Here is a 17,490-nt window from a genome sequence, read left to right on the forward strand (position 1 = left end):
ACATTGGCGAAACCGGCCCCTTCCAGCGATGTAGGAAGCGGTTATATCGTGGTGCTATCACAGCGGCAGCATAGAGACACCGTAGTCTGTCAATTCTTAGGTACAGCATGCTTTCAAACCCCATTCTGCCAAGCCTCCACCCTAGCCCCAGTGCCCAGGCACAGCCGATTGCTTGGAGCAGCGTTTTAAACTCAGCCCCCTTAACTTAGTTTCTGGACAAACACAGCAGAGGCCAGTATCCCAAGCTGGTTCCTTCATGCCATCTGCTCTGACGATGTCCAGGGTTTCTCTTCTCTTGTGATTCTGTTTCTTGGTTCGTAGTGTTTGGTGGGTTTTTTAAAGCATCAGCTCCCAGAGTTCGATAGGTACCCGAGATTTTCAGCTTTCATTTAATCAAAATAGTAAGCGTCCGGGTTGCCTAGAAAAGCTGGAAAATATAGCCCCTTAAAGGCTCAAACACCAGAAGGCAAAGAAAGGGGGTGGATCACTCAGTGATTGCCTGGTCTATACATTCCCTCCCAAGCATCTGGCATTGGCCAGTGTTCGAAGAGCTAGATGGACCCTTGGTCTGACCCAGTAGGGCCGCTCTTATGTTCTTAAGCACCATCTAAAATTAATTTTTTTAATCTCCTGATTTTAAGACAATCTGCTGATTTGAAGAGACATTGACATGACTTCTGAGCATTTGGGGTTGGTAATCCTGGTATCGTTTTAATGGGATTGGATTTTTCAAACCCTTCCACCTCCCGCAAAAAACAAGTGATTTCTCGCCAGCCTTTCGGAGAAGAAGGAAACAAGTGCTCCTACCTTGCTCCGACACAGCTCTCCCAGGCTCTCTACCTGCAGCCTCCCACCCCTCAAAGCTCAGCAACAGACTCCGGTTGAGTTGTAAGAACCTGTAATCATCTCACATGCACCAAAAATCCCCTGAACAGCTTTTTCCAGGCCTTGCTAAAAGCAAATGCTGCCATCTAGAGCTCTTACAGAGAATAGCAGCAGAGCCTTTTCAACCATTTGCTGGTATTGCTTCTAAGCAGCCACACATCTTCTAAAATGGCTGATGCCCAAATTAAACCATATTCACCAAATCCTTCTAGCAGGCCTGGGGAGTACTGGTTAAATGACTTTAAAATATTTTATTGCTGTCATGACTCCTGTGCTTTCTAGTCTCTGTTTTCCTTCGCAGATGAGGAACATTTACAACCTGGCTGCTTTAATTTTGTGAACTGTTCTGTGCAGCGGTGAGGTAGAAGACTGGAAAATAAGTCAGCACTTCCTAATGCCCCGGTGGGCTTTGGAAAGGAACTAATCTCTTTGGGGCAGGCTTTGCTTTTTGCTGTGTTTGCACGGCCCCCCGTCCAATGAGCCTAATTTTAATTGGGACCTATGGGTACCACAAGCAACAAAGGGAAAGAGAGGGAGCTACCATGTCACCTCCTGCAGCTCCTCTTGTATAAGGTTGAAGGTCCCATAACACTTATTACTAGTGATCATGGCAGTAACTAGTCAGAATAAATGCAGGATAACTCCCAGTCCTTGCCCCCTCTCTCTCCCAGAGGCATTGCCTCGAAAGGGGGTACAAGCAAAAAAAGATGCAACAGCTTTAAGCAGAGGAGCAGCAGGTAACGATCTGCCCTGTTCCTCTAGTATCTTTCAAGGGCAGTACTTTTAGCAGCGACAGCCGGGCCTGGAGGTACTTCAGAGCGTTCTAGGGAATGGTTTTCTGAAAGGCAGACACGTACTTTTGCCAAAGTTGCCATGATCCTGCATGAACCTTCACACCCGAGATGCAGTGTGAGTGAAGACATGTTCGCTCCATTCGAATCTGCCAGAAAATGATATAACCGTACAACAGTTCCCCCTGTGCCCCTAAGGACATGCACAGCACTCCAGCTTGTGTCTAGAAGAGACTCTCCTTGAGCACGTAAAATCACATCAAGCCACGGTGTAAAACCCCCACATCATACACTCAGAGTGGCACTACGGTTGTAGTCTGGGAATTTCTCATGCACTTTGGTTTTAGAGCTTAGTTACTAGGGAAGTTTCTACCATCACTGTCCCTTTGCAGGCTGCAGAAGTATACCAGCCCCTGCCTTGACCATGGTTGTACAGATCCATGTGTTACCGTCACTCATCTCATAAAGGAGAAGAGATGTATTCCTGGCCTGGACAACTGCAAGGCTGAAAAGACAGGCTGTCATCTGTTCCACATTCCAAGATGCACCCTTTGTGCAGGGGGCACAAACGTTAACGTTTAGGCACAAGTGTTCAGAACGTCCCTTTGCTCCAACAGCTTGGCTTGTGCACAACCCCCTAACCCCTCTAAGCTGCCTAACCTTGGGAGGGTAAGATCTCTTAGAGAAGGTCTACACTAGAAACTCTTATGGGTGCAGCTGTAGCGTGTCTGGTGAAGTGGTCTCCCATCAACTTAATAACTACACCTCCCCGAGAGGCAGGAGCAAAGTTGGCACTAGCAGGGTCTAGGTCGGGGCGGATCAATGTAACATCACTCGGGGGTGGATTTTTCACATCCCTGAGCAACATAGTTATACCAATGTGTAGCGTAGACCTGCCCCTAAAAATGCACTGCCCTTTTATATGGCTAGCCTGCAAGCTCCTGGATCACCACAGCATAGCAAGTTCTCACCTGTTACTCCAAGGTCTTTGTGCCATACACACTCAGCCAAAGACAGGAAGGACCTCCAAACTGCTTGCAAGACCCGTACTTCACCCTACACGACATCACCCTCATTCAGAGCCACATCCGAAGATGCAATTGTAGTGGGAATTGCTGCTCTGAGGCTTTAGAAAGGAAGCATTCTGGGGTACTTACAGGTGTAGCAAGGAACCCATTCTAGGCCAGCACACTGAGGATTTCACACATCAAGAAAGCCTTTACCTAGTTTAGTTGAATATTTTTACAACAGCATGTTATACAATTCATTTTAATACTTAAACAGCCTCCTCTATTAAACAGCAGTTAAGACATCAACACTGTAGTTCATGGGGATTTTGCTCCTGGCTCCTCCTCTAAGTCTTCCATCTGGAGTAGTGACAAAGGACCTGCTTCTCATCAGGGTGTGTCTGTGCCTCAGTTTCCCCCTTGTAAACAATTAACACTAGCATGCCTAGGAATAAGTGCACTAACTGCCACACAGATACTAGTGATGAGCCTCACAAAGAGCTTTCCAGTAAACAGAACATCTAGGCATTGCAAGCTGTCCCAGAATAACCATGCCTTGCTGCGGGTTTCAGAGGCGCTGTACTGCACAGAATTGGAGGTCCCCAATCAAACACACAGAAGCCACTTTTTAAAACCTTGGCTTGTGCAGAATACAGCAGATCATCATACAATTTGTGGTATGTGGTGTTCTACCCAACTTATAGGGCACAGAATCTATGCTACGACGACAGCCTCCATTGTTCTCTTAAAATACACGTGTAACATCTAGTTATCGTTTGTGGGAGAGTTAAGTACGGGTACTTGCACGCCTTTCAAGACAAAAGTGTGGAAATACATTTTTTTTTTTTTAAATCGGCACTGTACCAAGTAATCTGACATTACTGAGGCAAATGCTAGTTTTTTAGCAGAGAAAATCCACACAGACTAAGTGATATCCCAGCTTACATGGGAAACACAGGTGTAATTACAGTTGACAGGAGGAAAATCAGATTCCAACACTCAGGTGCTCACACCACTGAAATAGGATGCCTTTTGGTGTTCACATGGAAATTTGTGTCAGACTTCCTGTTACGTTGGGCAAAATGCTTACGCACTAGGCCTCCAGCCCTAGATGGAGATTTCCTTCTCCCAGCCTGTCTTTATCGATGCAGATGTTAAACACTTCGGAATAGGTATACTTTTACTCCATCCTGTGCCTAATACAATGGGGCCTCTGCACACGTCATTTCACCAGTCTAGTGTCAGCTTTATCAGCTTGGCATTCAAAGGAATGTAAAAGATGACTTGTTATGCACAGCATAAGAGAAGGTAAGAGATCCATGACAGATGTTCCAATAAGCTTCTACGGCAAGAATTAGATTTACTGACAGAAGTGGCAGGCTCACACTTTTTAGAGTTTTGTTACATTAGAGAATATCGTCTTTCAGGAAACCTCTAAAATTCTCCACGACTTGTCTGTTTTGATATATTCCATTAGACAGCTTAAATTACTACAGGACAGCTAAACTTGGAACAGTCTGATTTGTGTAACTGATGTGCTCTGTCTAGCTAGCCAAGTTTTATTTAGTGAAATGTTTAGTTTAATCTCCATTACTTCAGTGATAGGAGCAGGGAGAGGTTTCCTCTCTTCCTTTCCTCCACATTTCCCTCCAGGGAAGAAGTCCTAATTCCCAGCCCCACATGCTCAATTCCCCATATACATCAGGAAGCAATGAATCAGATATGCATTTAAGACATCATCAGTTGTTAGAGCTAAAGCAATGGAGCTGGTTAAATGTTTTGGGAAGACAAAGTTCCAACAGTGTATATTTAGGTTTTATTCCCAATCAAGGCAGCTAGAAACTTTCATTTATGAGTTTAGATTCTGTAACTCTGAACATAACAGATGGGGCACAGAGCTACAGCAAGTGAGCTGGGCGTTTAACACCACCCTTAGGAATGCAGGGTGCCTTTTTTTTTTTTTAAATGATTTGCCCAAGCCATAATATTGTATTTCCCTCCACCTGCTTTCACAGGCAGCAGTTTTTAAATCTCAGACTTGTCCATCCTACCGTCACAGTGATCCTATATACTGGGCTGCTACACGCCTTTCAAATGGCAACTTGCAATATTGGAGGCTTGCGAGCACAGGAATGGGATTTGGAACAGCCATTCTACGGTGAGTTAGAGTGTGCACTCTTTGAGCAACAAGAGGTGGCAAGCAGAGATCTTAGACAAACTAGTACCGCTACATATAAACAGGTTCAAAGGTTCATCCAGAGTAGAGCCCTGCATGGGACTATTTTTTAATCCTGCTCTCACCCACTCCTGTTATGACAAAAGCAGGTCCTGCAAGATCCCAGTTCCGCAGCAGGGCTCTAATCTACAGCTTGCTTGCTTTCCTGTCCCAGATTGCTAACTCATCAGCACTTGAAGAATGGCAGGAAGACATGCACCAGTTCAGGCCCTTTAATCTGTCTGAGACAGGGTGCCGAAGCACAAAAAATGATAAAACGGTCTGCATTTTTACAGCAAAAAACCTACGGAAATTTATAGGGAAAAAAATATTTTTGTACATGGGGTAAAACGTTATAAATTCAAGACAACTCACAGACAGGGGGAAACTCCCACATCTAGCACTCATTTCTTTAAAAAGTTCACTTGAATAGCCGGGCAGTCAAGCTGCCATTCTTTGAAATGATAGTTACTTTTCCCAAGTGGCTCACAGTACTGCTTTGCATCTTGGAATGTCCTCAGAAGGCTCCGTGTCAAAACAAGGTGACAGAATAAAAACCCCAGAGTCCTTTCAGATAGCAGGAGAAGGAAGGAAAAGGGAACGCTTAGTCATCAAATTTTATCTTCTTCCCTTGTGGCTTGTGTTCTCCTCCTCCTCCTCTGCCTCCCCGGAAGCCACCTCCTCTACCTGGAAAGAAATTGGAGAGATTAGGAACCAAGCTGCATTTAGCCTGACTCAGAAGTTAGTATTCCCCCTCAGTATGTGCTTGGAAGATGACAGTACATGGAAGGGAATGCACATGTTAGTATTCCAATGTGCCACCTCAGAGAATCTGAAAGCATGCGCCTAGCCTGGGATTAGTCAGTCTTCGATTTATCTAAAATGTTGCCTGAAGTCAATAACATGCTAAGCTTTGGTTATATTTTCTTCGTACCTCCAAATCCTCTGCCGCCACCCCGTCCACCGAATCCACCTCTGCCACCCCGTCCTCCTCTTCCTCCGCGTCCGCCAAATCCACCGCCAAATCCACCGCCAAATCCACCGCCAAATCCACCGCCACGCTGACCATCACCCTTGGGCTTGGCATAGTCAAGGGTCACTTTGTTTCCATCAATCTCTCCATCCTCCATAGCTTCTTTAGCTGCTTTGGCATCTTCTGGGCAGCTGAAGTCCACAAACCCAAATCTATGCAAGGTAGTGAAGAGACAAGAGTTCACCTTCCACTGAAGTGAGCCACGCAACACAGCTCCACCCTTCACTAGAATACCATGCATACTGAAGAGCTACACTAATGTATGCATTTAAAAAAAAAACACGCAGGTTTGTCTGTGCGCAGTTCCACTGTATTTGGCTTCCCACCATCCTATATTTAGTCTTTGCATTATCCGTGTAACCTGCTCCTTGCAGCAAGAATGCTCAGTGTAAAGGAGGCAAGTTCCATACTGAACCCTAGACTATGTTGCTTCTTCACAACGCTTTCAGTCCAAATTAGTGGGCGTCTGATGTTGGACCAGCGATCAAAGCTGTGACCTTTAAATATCCCAAAGGAGGCTCGATTTAATAAACTGGTATGAGCTACTGGGTGGGGAGGGAGCACCTTATCATGAAGGATCTGTTTGCACTATTAATATTGACCCACTGGTAGTCAGAGCAGAAGATCTACACCACCATTTTTCATGACCATCCTGTCAGGAGTGCTACAGGACCATGCACAGCTTGTAATACAAGAACACATTCACAGTGTCCCACAGCCTTGACTAATCACCCATCTAAAGCCAGAAGGTGAATATGCCAGCACTGAGCACTTAATTTTCTTCTCGTGCGAATCCATAGGCTGCCACTGATTTTACGGCAGGAAGGAGCTCATTGAGAAGGGAGGATGTTACACCTTTACTGTTCACAGGATATTCAAGATTGCAAGCCTGTTTCCTCTTAGCAACTAGTTGACAACGTTATTAATACCAATCCAAGGTCAGTTAGGATTTCAATCGATTAATCTAGACCTCTTCCAATAGGAAGTGAATTATACCATCTCCAGATTAGAATTTAACATACCCTTTGGATGAGCCAGTATCTCGGTCCATGACTATTCTGGCATTGACAGAGCCCTCAAACGAATCCCTCAATGTCTCCTCTGTGGTGTCCTCAGAAAGGCCTTTGACAAACAGCGTTTTGGTTTGTTCTAAACAAAGAGAATCCATTTTCAGATCAACCACTTTTGTAAAGTTTCTGCCTTAAGATAGATGTGAGCCAGGTTCCCAGCCACCATACATCAAGCCCTTTTACATTAGAAAAAAGAGAAGTTAGCCAATTGAACACTGTTGACTAACTGAGATGTCAGATAAAAGCCATTATCTACATCAACATAAGGTTGCTTTTCTGGGCCACAACTGCAAAAATAGAAAGGCCAAAAACATTTAAGTGACTGACACAGAAACAGCTAAAGTGTTTTTCTTTTGAGATTTTAAAAGAGGGGAAAAAAAATTAGCAGCTTATGCCAAGAAATTCCCCCACCCTCGTTTCTGACCTGGGGGAAAAACAAAAACTGTCCTGTTAGACTTGAAGCATTTACAACAGAAATGCTCACAAAAAACAAGTTTAGTCATGAAGGTATAATCATAACTACAATTAACACAGCTTGATCAGTACCGGACTATCCAGAGGAATTTTCAGATTATTTCATCAGTATCTCAGTCATCATATCCACCTCTTAAACTTAACTCTTGCTGTTGTTCCTAGCATCTGAGAAGCAGGTCTTTTTATATCATTTGTCCACATCAAATGATTTTTGGGGAACAGAATTAAGTGTGCATGAATTATAGCTGCATCAAAGTCTCAAAACCTCTGTAGGTCAGGATAAAGCACAGGTCACTTACGACTAAATCCTCCTCTGGAGTTACCACCACCTTTCTGTCCGGCTGGTGTGCTGAATTCCAGTCTGATTGTTCTGCCTTCAATTTCTGTGTTGTTACAGGAATTCAAAGCTTCCTTAGCATCTTCAAATGTGGAAAATTCGATGAACGCATATCTAGGTGGAGAGAAAAATTCTGATCAGACTGGAGACTTGTTCCCATATGGATCCTAGATAGCATGGAACCAGTCATGCTGCCAATATTCAAATCTTTACTACGGGGCTGGATCACTTAGGTTTTGTTAGTTTTTTTTTTTGGGGTGGGGGTGGGGGGAGAGGAGTCCACTCTTACACACCCTTTAGGCTTGCCCAGGTTATTTTGTGGCATCCTGATAGCAGAGGCTTTTTCAAACAATTCTTGAAGAGATTCTTCTGTTGCATTGTATGAGAGGTTGTTCACAATTAGGGTCTTTGACTCTCCACCTATCAGGAAAAGAGAAAGACAACTTAGAACTGCACACTTACAGGCAGACTTTTCCAAACTAAACCAACAGTGCTTTTAGGAGCAAGAGGGAATGGGGTATTCTTTGCTCCACTACGGTATCTGCCTCAGGGACCATGCACAAGGACGACTCCCAAGCACAAGCTAATAACCTTCATACACTTAATTGGCATCTAGTGTATTGTATGTCAGGGTAATTGGTATCTGGACTACCTAGATTGTTCAGAACTGGAGAATCTCTGTACAACTTAAATCCTTCTGGAGTTTCTTGGAGTTTAAGAATGGTTTAAGTGTCCTTTGTGCAAGGTGCTGGATTGACGGCCTTCAAAACAAATCCCCAAATCCAAGAATTTCACCAATGTACAACACTCTCTCTCTAGGTCAAGGTCTAGAGAATGAAGGTACTTGTTTCACAAGGTCAAGCCTGACGGGGCAGGCTGACTCAAGTCTGAGACCTCTTACCCACTAATATGCAAATTAGAACTATGTAAAATGGCACGAAGTGCATGGGATTGAAAGTAGAAAGAAAAGAGGGAGAAGAAATACACAAGATTCCCTCCGTGTTACCCAAAGGATTCCTGTGAACTGCTATAATTTGCTTGTGATAGCAGCACAGCCTATCATGTACCTTTAGCACATAATAGTGCTGCATAAATACCTTTCTGTGTCTCTAGATGGCTCTTCTCTCCTGTGTAGTCTAAGATGATGGAACGACCCTCGATTTCAGTGCCCTGCTTCTCCTCTAGTGCCTTGTCTGCCTCAGCTTCTGTTTTAAACTCTACATAGGCAATCCTAGAATGGTGAAGACAGCAGATGAACAAGCTGTTTCTTTGGGGAGTGTTGAACATGCACAAAAAGCTAAAACCCAAATAATGCTTTTAGGACAAGTACTTAATTTCAATATTCTAAATAGCCATTGAAGACAGCAAAAAGACATCAGTCTATGTTAAACAGGCAACGCATGCCTGGGAAAAATTAAACTATCACAAGTACATACCCTTTACTGCTCCCATCCTTGCCAGTCACTAGCCTGATTTCTAGCGCATCTTCAAATACTTCTCTCAATTCATCCTGAGTTATACGGTAAGGCAGATTCTTAACAAAAAGTGTTCTGGCATCTCTTTCTACAAAAAGACAAAAAAAATAATAAAAAATTAAGGTTCTCTGGTACACTGTACCACAGTGAACAAAATGCCAGCACCAGGAAAGCCAAAAGTAATTCAATTATGTCACCAAAATACAAGTAAAGTTGATTATTTTGTATTTGTGCCAGGAACAATTGTAATTTTACACATTAAGGGCTCTACATCCAAAAGCAGAAATATCTTTACCACATACTGGTTTGCTGGCAATATGAACATTCCCCAAAACACAATCCAGATCATCTTGAATTCCGTCTCTATATCCGAGACGGACTTCTTTGAAAATCTCAACCCATATAACAAGGCTTTGATAAGGAAGTGGTAAACTAATACAACCAAAACTTTTTATGTTAGGTAAGTTTAATGATTTCTGATTAACTACTAAGTGCTTATATCAGAGGTGCAATTTCTTTCTTGAACAGTATGAAGATAAACCATTAACCATTTCTGCAGGTATTACCCACTATCACCAAACCGAACAGGCCAGTAGAAGACACTTAGTCACTGGCTTGCTCAACATGACAAGATGTGTTACCCAGAAAACTAGCAGATAAAGAACGAAGATAGTTTTCATACCTTTCTTTGTTTCTTTAATGATTTCTTTACTCCTTGCTTTCTCCAGTTTGATTTCCAAACCCATGAATTTCTTCCCATTAAATTCAAGGGATTTATCCAGATCCTCAGCTGAGGAGAAATCTACATATCCAAACCGCCTGAAAGGAGAAAGACTTTAATACACAGAACTTTGGAGTTAGTGTCAGAACACATTGTGGAAGTATAGTCAATAAGGCTATGTCTACACTGCATTGTAAACCATAGTCTGTGCAACCCAGGCTTATGGACTTGGTGTTTCCAAACCCACGCTTGAACATCCACACTGCACTGTAACCCTGAGCTCACAATTGCTGGACTCGGGTGTCACAGCCATGCTAATGCACCCACCCTGCACTGCACAGACCTCCTGACTTGGGCCTGCAGCTTGAGCTGCATCCACATTGCAAAACGACAAGGGCTTGGACCAGAATCACAGTGGCGGCCCACCCTAGGATCGAAGTCCTGCTTGCTTGCTGATACAAGTCAGACTGATGTGTGTGTGTGGATGGAAAGGGGACTTGTGCTCAAAGCTGAATCAGGACCGGACTTAGGTTAGGTCTACGCCACGCACCTTTTAGTGACACAGCTGTGCCGCTAAAAGGCACACAAGGTAGCCGCTTTTTGTCGGCAGGAGAGAGCTCTCCCGACGCCAAAAAACCCCTCCTCTCACCTCCAACGAGCGGCGGTAGCTGTTCGCACCAGTACTTTTGGTTGGCAAAACTTTTGTCATGGGGGGCGGGGGTGTTTCCACACCACTGAATGACAAAAAAGTGTTGCCAATGAAAGTCCAGTGTAGACAAAGCCTTAGAGTGCAGTGTACACCTACCCTAAGAGCTGCCTTCAAAAAGAGTTAAATGATTGAAGCAGCTTTACAGTGGAAGCCATCAAAACAAACATTACACAACTAACATAGTCAGAAGAGCTGTGACCCTCGACAAGGAACCTATCATGTTGATTGCTTTACTAAGACAACAAGTTTTCAGATTGGAACTCAAATTTAGAGATCCAAATGCATCAAGACCATTTACATCTCAGTTACAAGATGGGCTGGTGTAGTTCTTTAAAACAGTCCTGATTCAAATCAGGACAGATTTCCTGTGCCTCCCCAGAAAAGTCACCTAACCTCTTTGAACATCTGCCAAATGGACACACTTACCCAAGTCACAGAACTAGTAAGAATTAGTTGTTCAGTACTAAATATTTTCAGAAAAATGAAACCAAATTGCCAAGACACTCAAAAAATAGCTCTTTAGAAAAGTATAATAGCGTAGACTCAGCTACCCAAACAAGGGCTATACATAAATTGCATAAAATGAAGACTGCAGCCTTCCTCTTTAGTATGGGCATGCTGCTTGAAGCATCTACCGGTCCCGAGAGAAAATGCTCCACCTTGTTCATAATAGCATACGGCTGAACTTGGTTTAACAGTTCCACATACTATTCAATGATCACTTAAACATTTTGTTTGTCCCAGTTACGCCTCCTAACTGTGCCAGTAGTTTACAGCTTGGTATAAAGAGAGTGGCAGCAGAATTATAGTGAAGAGCTTACTTGGAACCACCAATTCTGACTTCCAGAACTGGAAGGTCTTTTTTGCCAAAGAACTCCTTGATGGCAGTCTTCAGTTCCTCATAGTCCTTGCTGGCGTTCAAGTTTCCCATAAACAGGGAGAAAGCTGAAGCAGTTTCTTTAAGAATAAGTGAAGTTCAATTAGGCAAATTAAAGGATGATCAAATTGGAGGCATCTTACTCTAAAGGACTACGGCACATCAGTTTATATCAAAGTCACATCAGACTTCAGTATTAAGTCCCTAGTATTCATCATTTGTGCTGGCAGCACCATATAAAAGCCAAAGATTCAAACCCCTTAGTACAAGTTCCCCAGCTAGTACCTTCCCACATTAAATGAAAAAATTTTGAACATTTTCTCTGGAGCACTGCAGTAAGGGGAGCCTTGACTTTAGCTGCACTTAGAACACATTAAAGGATGCATCACACTAACATACCTTCAGTTTTCTTTTTCTTGGCTTCTGGGACACTTTTTTGCTTGGGCATTTCCTTCTTTCGTTTTCCGGGAATTTCCTTCACAGACTCTGTGGTACAGGAAGATACATTAGAAGGATCTTAGAATAATAAGTAAGGCATCCAGTGACACCCCCACCCTCCGTCACACTGGATCAGTACTTGACTATCTTGAGAAACTTTCATTGTGATTTTCATCACATCATTTCAGAGTTTGTTCATCAGTTCCAGCTTTGGAAGACAGGGTTGGACATACTTCTTGCCTACTGCTGCTGAAGATGAGTTCTGTGTATTACTACGCAGCAGGGATTTACACAAACATAGAACATTCAGCTCACCTTCCTCATCGTCGTCGTCCTCATCTTCGTCGTCGTCCTCATCCTCATCTTCGTCATCATCATCATCCTCATCTTCGTCATCGTCCTCAGAGTCTGCCTTTGCTTTCATTGGAACAGCTTTCACTGGAGCAGCTTTCTTTCCTTTTGCTGGGGTTACGTCCATTGCCTCAACTTCAGAGTCTGAAACATCAAAGCAAACTATCTTTCATGGGTTCAATTCAATTTCAATGGTTCAATTCCTGTGCAACTGAGGAAGGAATCTCCACCCTCATTTCCCCTCTGGTAAAACGGGCCATGCGTCTCACTCTTTCGTCTTGTCCATTTCAGTTTGCAAACTCTTTGGGGCAGGGACTGAGTTTGTTTTACAGTGCTTAACACAACTTGATCCTGGACCTGACTGAGGTCTCTTAGCCTATGTCTACACTGCAATGAAACACCTGTGGCTGGCCTGAGTCAGCTGACACAAGCCAGCTGCGGACGTTTTATTGGCATGTAGACATGTCCTAAAGTGCTACCCATATCCTAAAGTGCTACCCATTAGTAGCGTCCAGTAGGTAGTAACAAGCGCCACAGAAAGCGGCAATAGGAAAAACTTGTTAAACTCAAATAGACTCCTTAGTTTTATTTGTAGGCGTCAGTGGCCTTATAAAATCAGGTCTGCCATATGTGAAATAGGCTAGCAAACCAGTTTCAATAATACAAAGAGCTAAGTACATTATTAGTGCCATGTCAGCCTCTGTGGGTTCAAGCCAACTAAAAATGTGTGCATTTTATAATGATCAAAACTATATAACCTAAGCCTTCCCATAACCAGCGTAGCCTACACACCATCATCTTCCTCGTCGTCATCATCCTCATCGTCGTCGTCATTGTCAGATTCTTGTTTTGCAGGTACTGCCACAGGTTTTGCCACTACGGGCTTTTTGACTGCAGGTGTTACAGGCATTGCTACTTCCTCCTCAGATTCATCTGTAACAAGAGTTTATCACTCACCAGTCTGCATGCTATAAACAGCATTTATACCAGGGGAGGACAAACTATGGCCTGAGGGCCGGATTCGGGCCGTCAGGGCTTTCAATCCAGCCCACAAGATTCAATCCCAGAAGCCGGGGTGGTGTGGTGTGTGTGCGCGTTCCGTGCACTGCCCTTGCCTGAAGGCACCACTCCATGCAGCTCTCATTGGCTGGGAATGGGAAACTGCAGCCAATGGGAGCTTTGGGGGTGGTACCAGCCCACAAACTATTGCTGGCCACTTCGGGGAGTGGCACGGGGCCAGGGCAGGCAGGGAGCCTGCCTTAGCCCCACCGCCACTCGAGATAAGTGGTGCCAGGCCCCGCACCCCAACCCCCATGCCCTGGGCCCCCTTCTACACACTGCACCCCCCCACACACTCCAACCCCCTTCCCCCGCCCTACATTCATGGCCCTGCTTACAATTTCCCCACCCAGATGTGGCCCTTGGGCCAAAAAGTTTGCCCATCTCTGATTTATACTGTTAATTCAGGTTTGCTCAAGAAATGTACTCTCTGAAATGCTGGTAAAGAAAGCTGTGATAAACAATTAATCATTGGCTTGAACCATGCACGACAGGGAGCCCATACAAACTTCCTCCAAACAGCTCTGCTACTTTAACTTAATACGGTCCTCTCTACCCCCCACCTTTGCTACACAAACCCTGTGTCTCATTTGACTAAGAACCGCCAGTTGTGCTGAACTGCACACTGGTTTGTGATATGGACAAATAGGAGCTATTTAGGTTGAGGTAATTTTGTTCAACGATGGCAAAGCATTTAACAGAAAAGTGAATTTTGACTTGCCAGAGTCATCTTCATCCTCCTCGCTGTTGTCGTCGTTGTCCTCCTCCTCCTCCATATCTTTTTTCTTCGCATTTTTTCCATTTTTAGCTCCTTTGGCTGGAGTGGCAACTACCTTCTTGGCTGGAGTGGCAACTACCTTCTTGGCTGGAGTGGCAACTACCTTCTTGGCTGGAGTGGCAGCCTTTTTGCCAGGTGTAACTGCTGCTTTTGGTGTTACCACTTTCTTCTGAGGAACAACCTTAGAGAAACAGACAAGTCAAACGAGTGTACACAACTCCAAAATTAGATTAAATTAAACCCACCACAACCATTCATCCAACTAGCCCCTCTGCTGGAGTGCCTAGAAAGACTGCAGGACCAGACTGTAAAGCCACGTTGGCAGCTCACGGGGAACCAAAGGACTGTCCCTCATTTACATATACAATATAAGCCTCCCTGCTACATAACTTATGTTACCTCTACGCTTGTTTTTTGCCCCTCTCTGCCTCCACAACTAGAACATCTGGAGGTGGTGGGGTTACCAAGTATAAAAAGAAACCAACATTAAGAACCCTTGGTAAGAGCAGAGTATGAATAGACAGAACTTTTTGACAGAACTATGGCAGTATTCTCCACTATCTTTATGGGGGAGAAATAGAAAAGAGAATACAATTAGTATAGTATTCAAGAAGCCAGCCTTTCCCCACCAGACTCAAAATTTTACAAAGCCAAATTTGAAAGCTTTAAGTTATTTAGCTACACTCAAAATATCCACTTGCTAATGCTAATTCATTGTCTCATCACTTATGGTATTTTCTCATCACTTATTGTATTTATTTCCCTATTTCATTCACTGAAGGCTTTTGGGTTGGGTTTTCCCAACGAATAATTTATTCCCAAAGTAACATGGAGCACAATAGAATCCAGATGTAAAATGATCACCTCTTCCTCACTGCTGTCCTCTTCCTCCGAGGAGTCCTCCTCCTCACTATCTTCTACCTCCTTTGGGGGAGGAGGAGCCACTTTTTTCTGTTTGGCTTGATTCTTCGGATTCTGAAAGAAGAAACGTGAAATATGAACATACATTAAAGTTCACCCATTCCATCTTCCAATTTACAAACCTATCGACAAAAGATTATAAAATACACCAAAGCCATAAAACATTTAAGCCGAGTGCCATTTTAGCAAAATTGTTTCCATATTGTGCGTGCTCGCAGAAGTATCACAAGGGCATGCCGCCAATACGTTCCTATCAAATTTAGAAATCCGCAGCGACCAACACGTTTTTCAGATGCGCTAAAATGCCTGCTCATGAACCCGAAACACAAGGGGAGCGAGGCGGGATCTTTTATGGGACCAACTTCCGTCGACAGGAGAAAAAACTTTCCGCTTCCCGAAGCGTCTGTAACGTTAATTCACCTGCAGACCTTTCAAAAAGCAGAGCGATGGGACGCTGGGGGGCCCCCATCCCTCCCCTGTAAAGCCCTTCCGCCCACACCCAGCCACGCTGCTCGACAAGCCCACACGTGCACTGCAGGAGCCGGCAGCGCCGCGGCCAGGCCGCGGGAAGTCCGAGCCCCCTCCCTACCCGCCCCGCGGGCGGGATCGACAAAGGGCCCTGAACCATGTGGGACCCAGGCAGGGCCGCGCCGCGCGCTTGCGGCTCCGCAGAGACCACGTGGCCGCCGCCCCCACGCGGCGCACGCAGCCTGAGGCCTTCCCATCCGGCAGCGCGAGCCTCCGGCCCCGCCCCCCTTCCTCGCGCGCGCGCGCGCGCGCCCCGACCCTCTCGCTTCCGTCGCGAGCCCCGAGGGGGAGCCTAGAACCCCCCCCTCCCCCCGCACACAGAACGGCCGGAAAGAGGCCTAGAAACCGCCCCGAGTCCTGCGGCCCGTGGCGGAGCCGGCCACCGGCCTCGGGGGCTGGGAGAGGCCGCGCGAAACCGGCTGGCTTCGGGGTCGGGATTAGAAACCCGCTCCCCTCCGGGAGCCCGGGGTGGGGGCGGGGGGACGAGAAACCGACCCCCGGCGCCGCCACCCGACGGGGGCCTGGCCGCCGCTCGCCCCTCTCACGGATGGGGCCCTGGAAGGCTCCGCCTCGGGCCCGCCGCTCCCCGGGCTGGGGGCCCGGGCGCCCCCCTCCGCGGGCCTCACCTTGGCGATCTTCACCATGATGGCGGCGGGGCCGGCGCGCGGGGCGGTGCGGGGCGGCTGGGTCCGTGTGCGACAGGCAGCGCCGCGAGCAGCGACTCGACTCGACTGCGCCCGGGACTGAAGCGAAAGAGTGAGAGCGCCGCCCCTCCCCCCAACCTCCAGCTTATGCTTTGTCCCGCCCCCCTTCGCCCCGCCGGACCAACCCCTGCAGGCGGCGCGGTTAGCTCCGCCCGCCCGCCCGAATGCCGCCCAATCGCCGGGCTGCGGGCGCGGAAGGCACACCAATCCGCGCGGGGCTGCCGCCGACCAATCGGAGCGCGCGTTACAGCGAGAGGTCGCGCCCGCTGGGGAGAAGGGGCAATGTAACCAATAGGCGGCTGCGCTCCGGTGGGGTTCGGAGGGGGGGGGGTGGGGGCTGGTGAAGGAGCGGAGCAGCGCGGCACGTGGCTCCGGGAAAACCACGTGCGCCTGGGACCTCAGGGGGAGCGGGGATCAGCGGGGTCGTTACCTTACCCCGGGGCTTGGCTGGGGGTCGGGAGCCGGGGCCAGCCTGGGGCCGGTGATCAGCCTAGCCCTGGGGGTCTGGCAATGGGACCACCCAGCCCTGGGGGTAGTAGTGGGGTAGATGGAATTATGCCAGGGGGACTTGGGCTGGTGATGGGTTGGAGAGGGTGGTTTCTTCCCCGATCTACGATCTCTTTTATCCTGCTGCCCATCACCATGGCGTCTGAGTTCCTTACACATAAAGTCAATAGCAAGGACCCTCGCAGACGTCCCAGCGCCTCAGGCATGGATCCCTTTTCAGGGTCAAATCTTTACTTTGGATAAGGTTTTTTTCCCTTTTGGTTTGTGAGGGTTTAAGAATACCCTCTTTTCACTTCTCTTTTCTGGTCTCTCATCCTCGTTCTCTCTTTTCCTTCCATCTCTACCCATCTTGTGCCTCTGTACTCTGTTTCTGCCTCATTCCACTTGCTCTTCTGTGGGGTGGGTCAGCAGGGCTAGTGAAGGTGTGGTTGTAGCAGAGATAGGCCTACCTGTGCTAGTTTTAATCTAGCTCGGGGGTAACAATAGAGTTGCTGGAGTGGCAGGGGTTAGCAACCAGAATGCATACCCCGGCACCTTCGTTAGGGGAGCCCGTGGTGAAGCCTGCCTGTTCCACCATGTCTGCATTACAATCTGCGTCTACCCTTACTAC

At 46.5% G+C, this 17,490-nt stretch overlaps 1 protein-coding gene and 4 non-coding genes across 5 annotated transcripts; all 5 read right to left on the minus strand.

Annotated features, from left to right (window-relative positions):
- Positions 1-5,116: 5,116 nt before the first annotated feature.
- On the minus strand, positions 5,117-16,453 carry NCL (nucleolin). The gene is made up of 15 exons (XM_048864671.2): positions 16,296-16,453; positions 15,085-15,195; positions 14,164-14,401; positions 13,176-13,316; positions 12,348-12,527; positions 11,994-12,080; positions 11,539-11,674; positions 9,970-10,106; positions 9,249-9,375; positions 8,910-9,043; positions 8,106-8,232; positions 7,775-7,926; positions 6,954-7,080; positions 5,833-6,083; positions 5,117-5,585 (listed from the first exon to the last, which is right to left on the minus strand). Exons 1-15 carry the CDS (start codon positions 16,311-16,313, stop codon positions 5,503-5,505), a joined length of 2,049 nt encoding a protein of 682 aa, XP_048720628.1. The 5' UTR covers positions 16,314-16,453; the 3' UTR covers positions 5,117-5,502.
- Positions 6,637-6,774, minus strand: LOC125643237 (small nucleolar RNA SNORA75). The gene has a single exon (XR_007358635.1). It is a non-coding gene; the product is annotated as a small nucleolar RNA SNORA75 (small nucleolar RNA).
- Positions 7,536-7,604, minus strand: LOC125643243 (small nucleolar RNA SNORD20). Its single transcript, XR_007358641.1, has one exon. It is a non-coding gene; the product is annotated as a small nucleolar RNA SNORD20 (small nucleolar RNA).
- On the minus strand, positions 11,752-11,819 carry LOC125643242 (small nucleolar RNA SNORD82). Its single transcript, XR_007358640.1, has one exon. It is a non-coding gene; the product is annotated as a small nucleolar RNA SNORD82 (small nucleolar RNA).
- Positions 12,160-12,239, minus strand: LOC125643244 (small nucleolar RNA SNORD20). Its single transcript, XR_007358642.1, has one exon. It is a non-coding gene; the product is annotated as a small nucleolar RNA SNORD20 (small nucleolar RNA).
- Positions 16,454-17,490: the final 1,037 nt, after the last annotated feature.

Source organism: Caretta caretta, chromosome 9, assembly GCF_965140235.1.
Source record: "Caretta caretta isolate rCarCar2 chromosome 9, rCarCar1.hap1, whole genome shotgun sequence".
Classification (NCBI taxonomy): Eukaryota; Metazoa; Chordata; order Testudines; family Cheloniidae; genus Caretta; species Caretta caretta.

Excerpts from the sequence above, each read along its gene's own strand:
- NCL (XM_048864671.2), bottom strand. Across the intron at positions 10,107-11,538 it reads GTCAGAATTGGTGGTTCCAA|GCGGTTTGGATATGTAGATT; the intron begins GTAAGCTCTTCA and ends TTCTCCTTTCAG. Across the intron at positions 8,233-8,909 it reads CCATCTAGAGACACAGAAAG|GTGGAGAGTCAAAGACCCTA; the intron begins GTATTTATGCAG and ends TTTTCCTGATAG.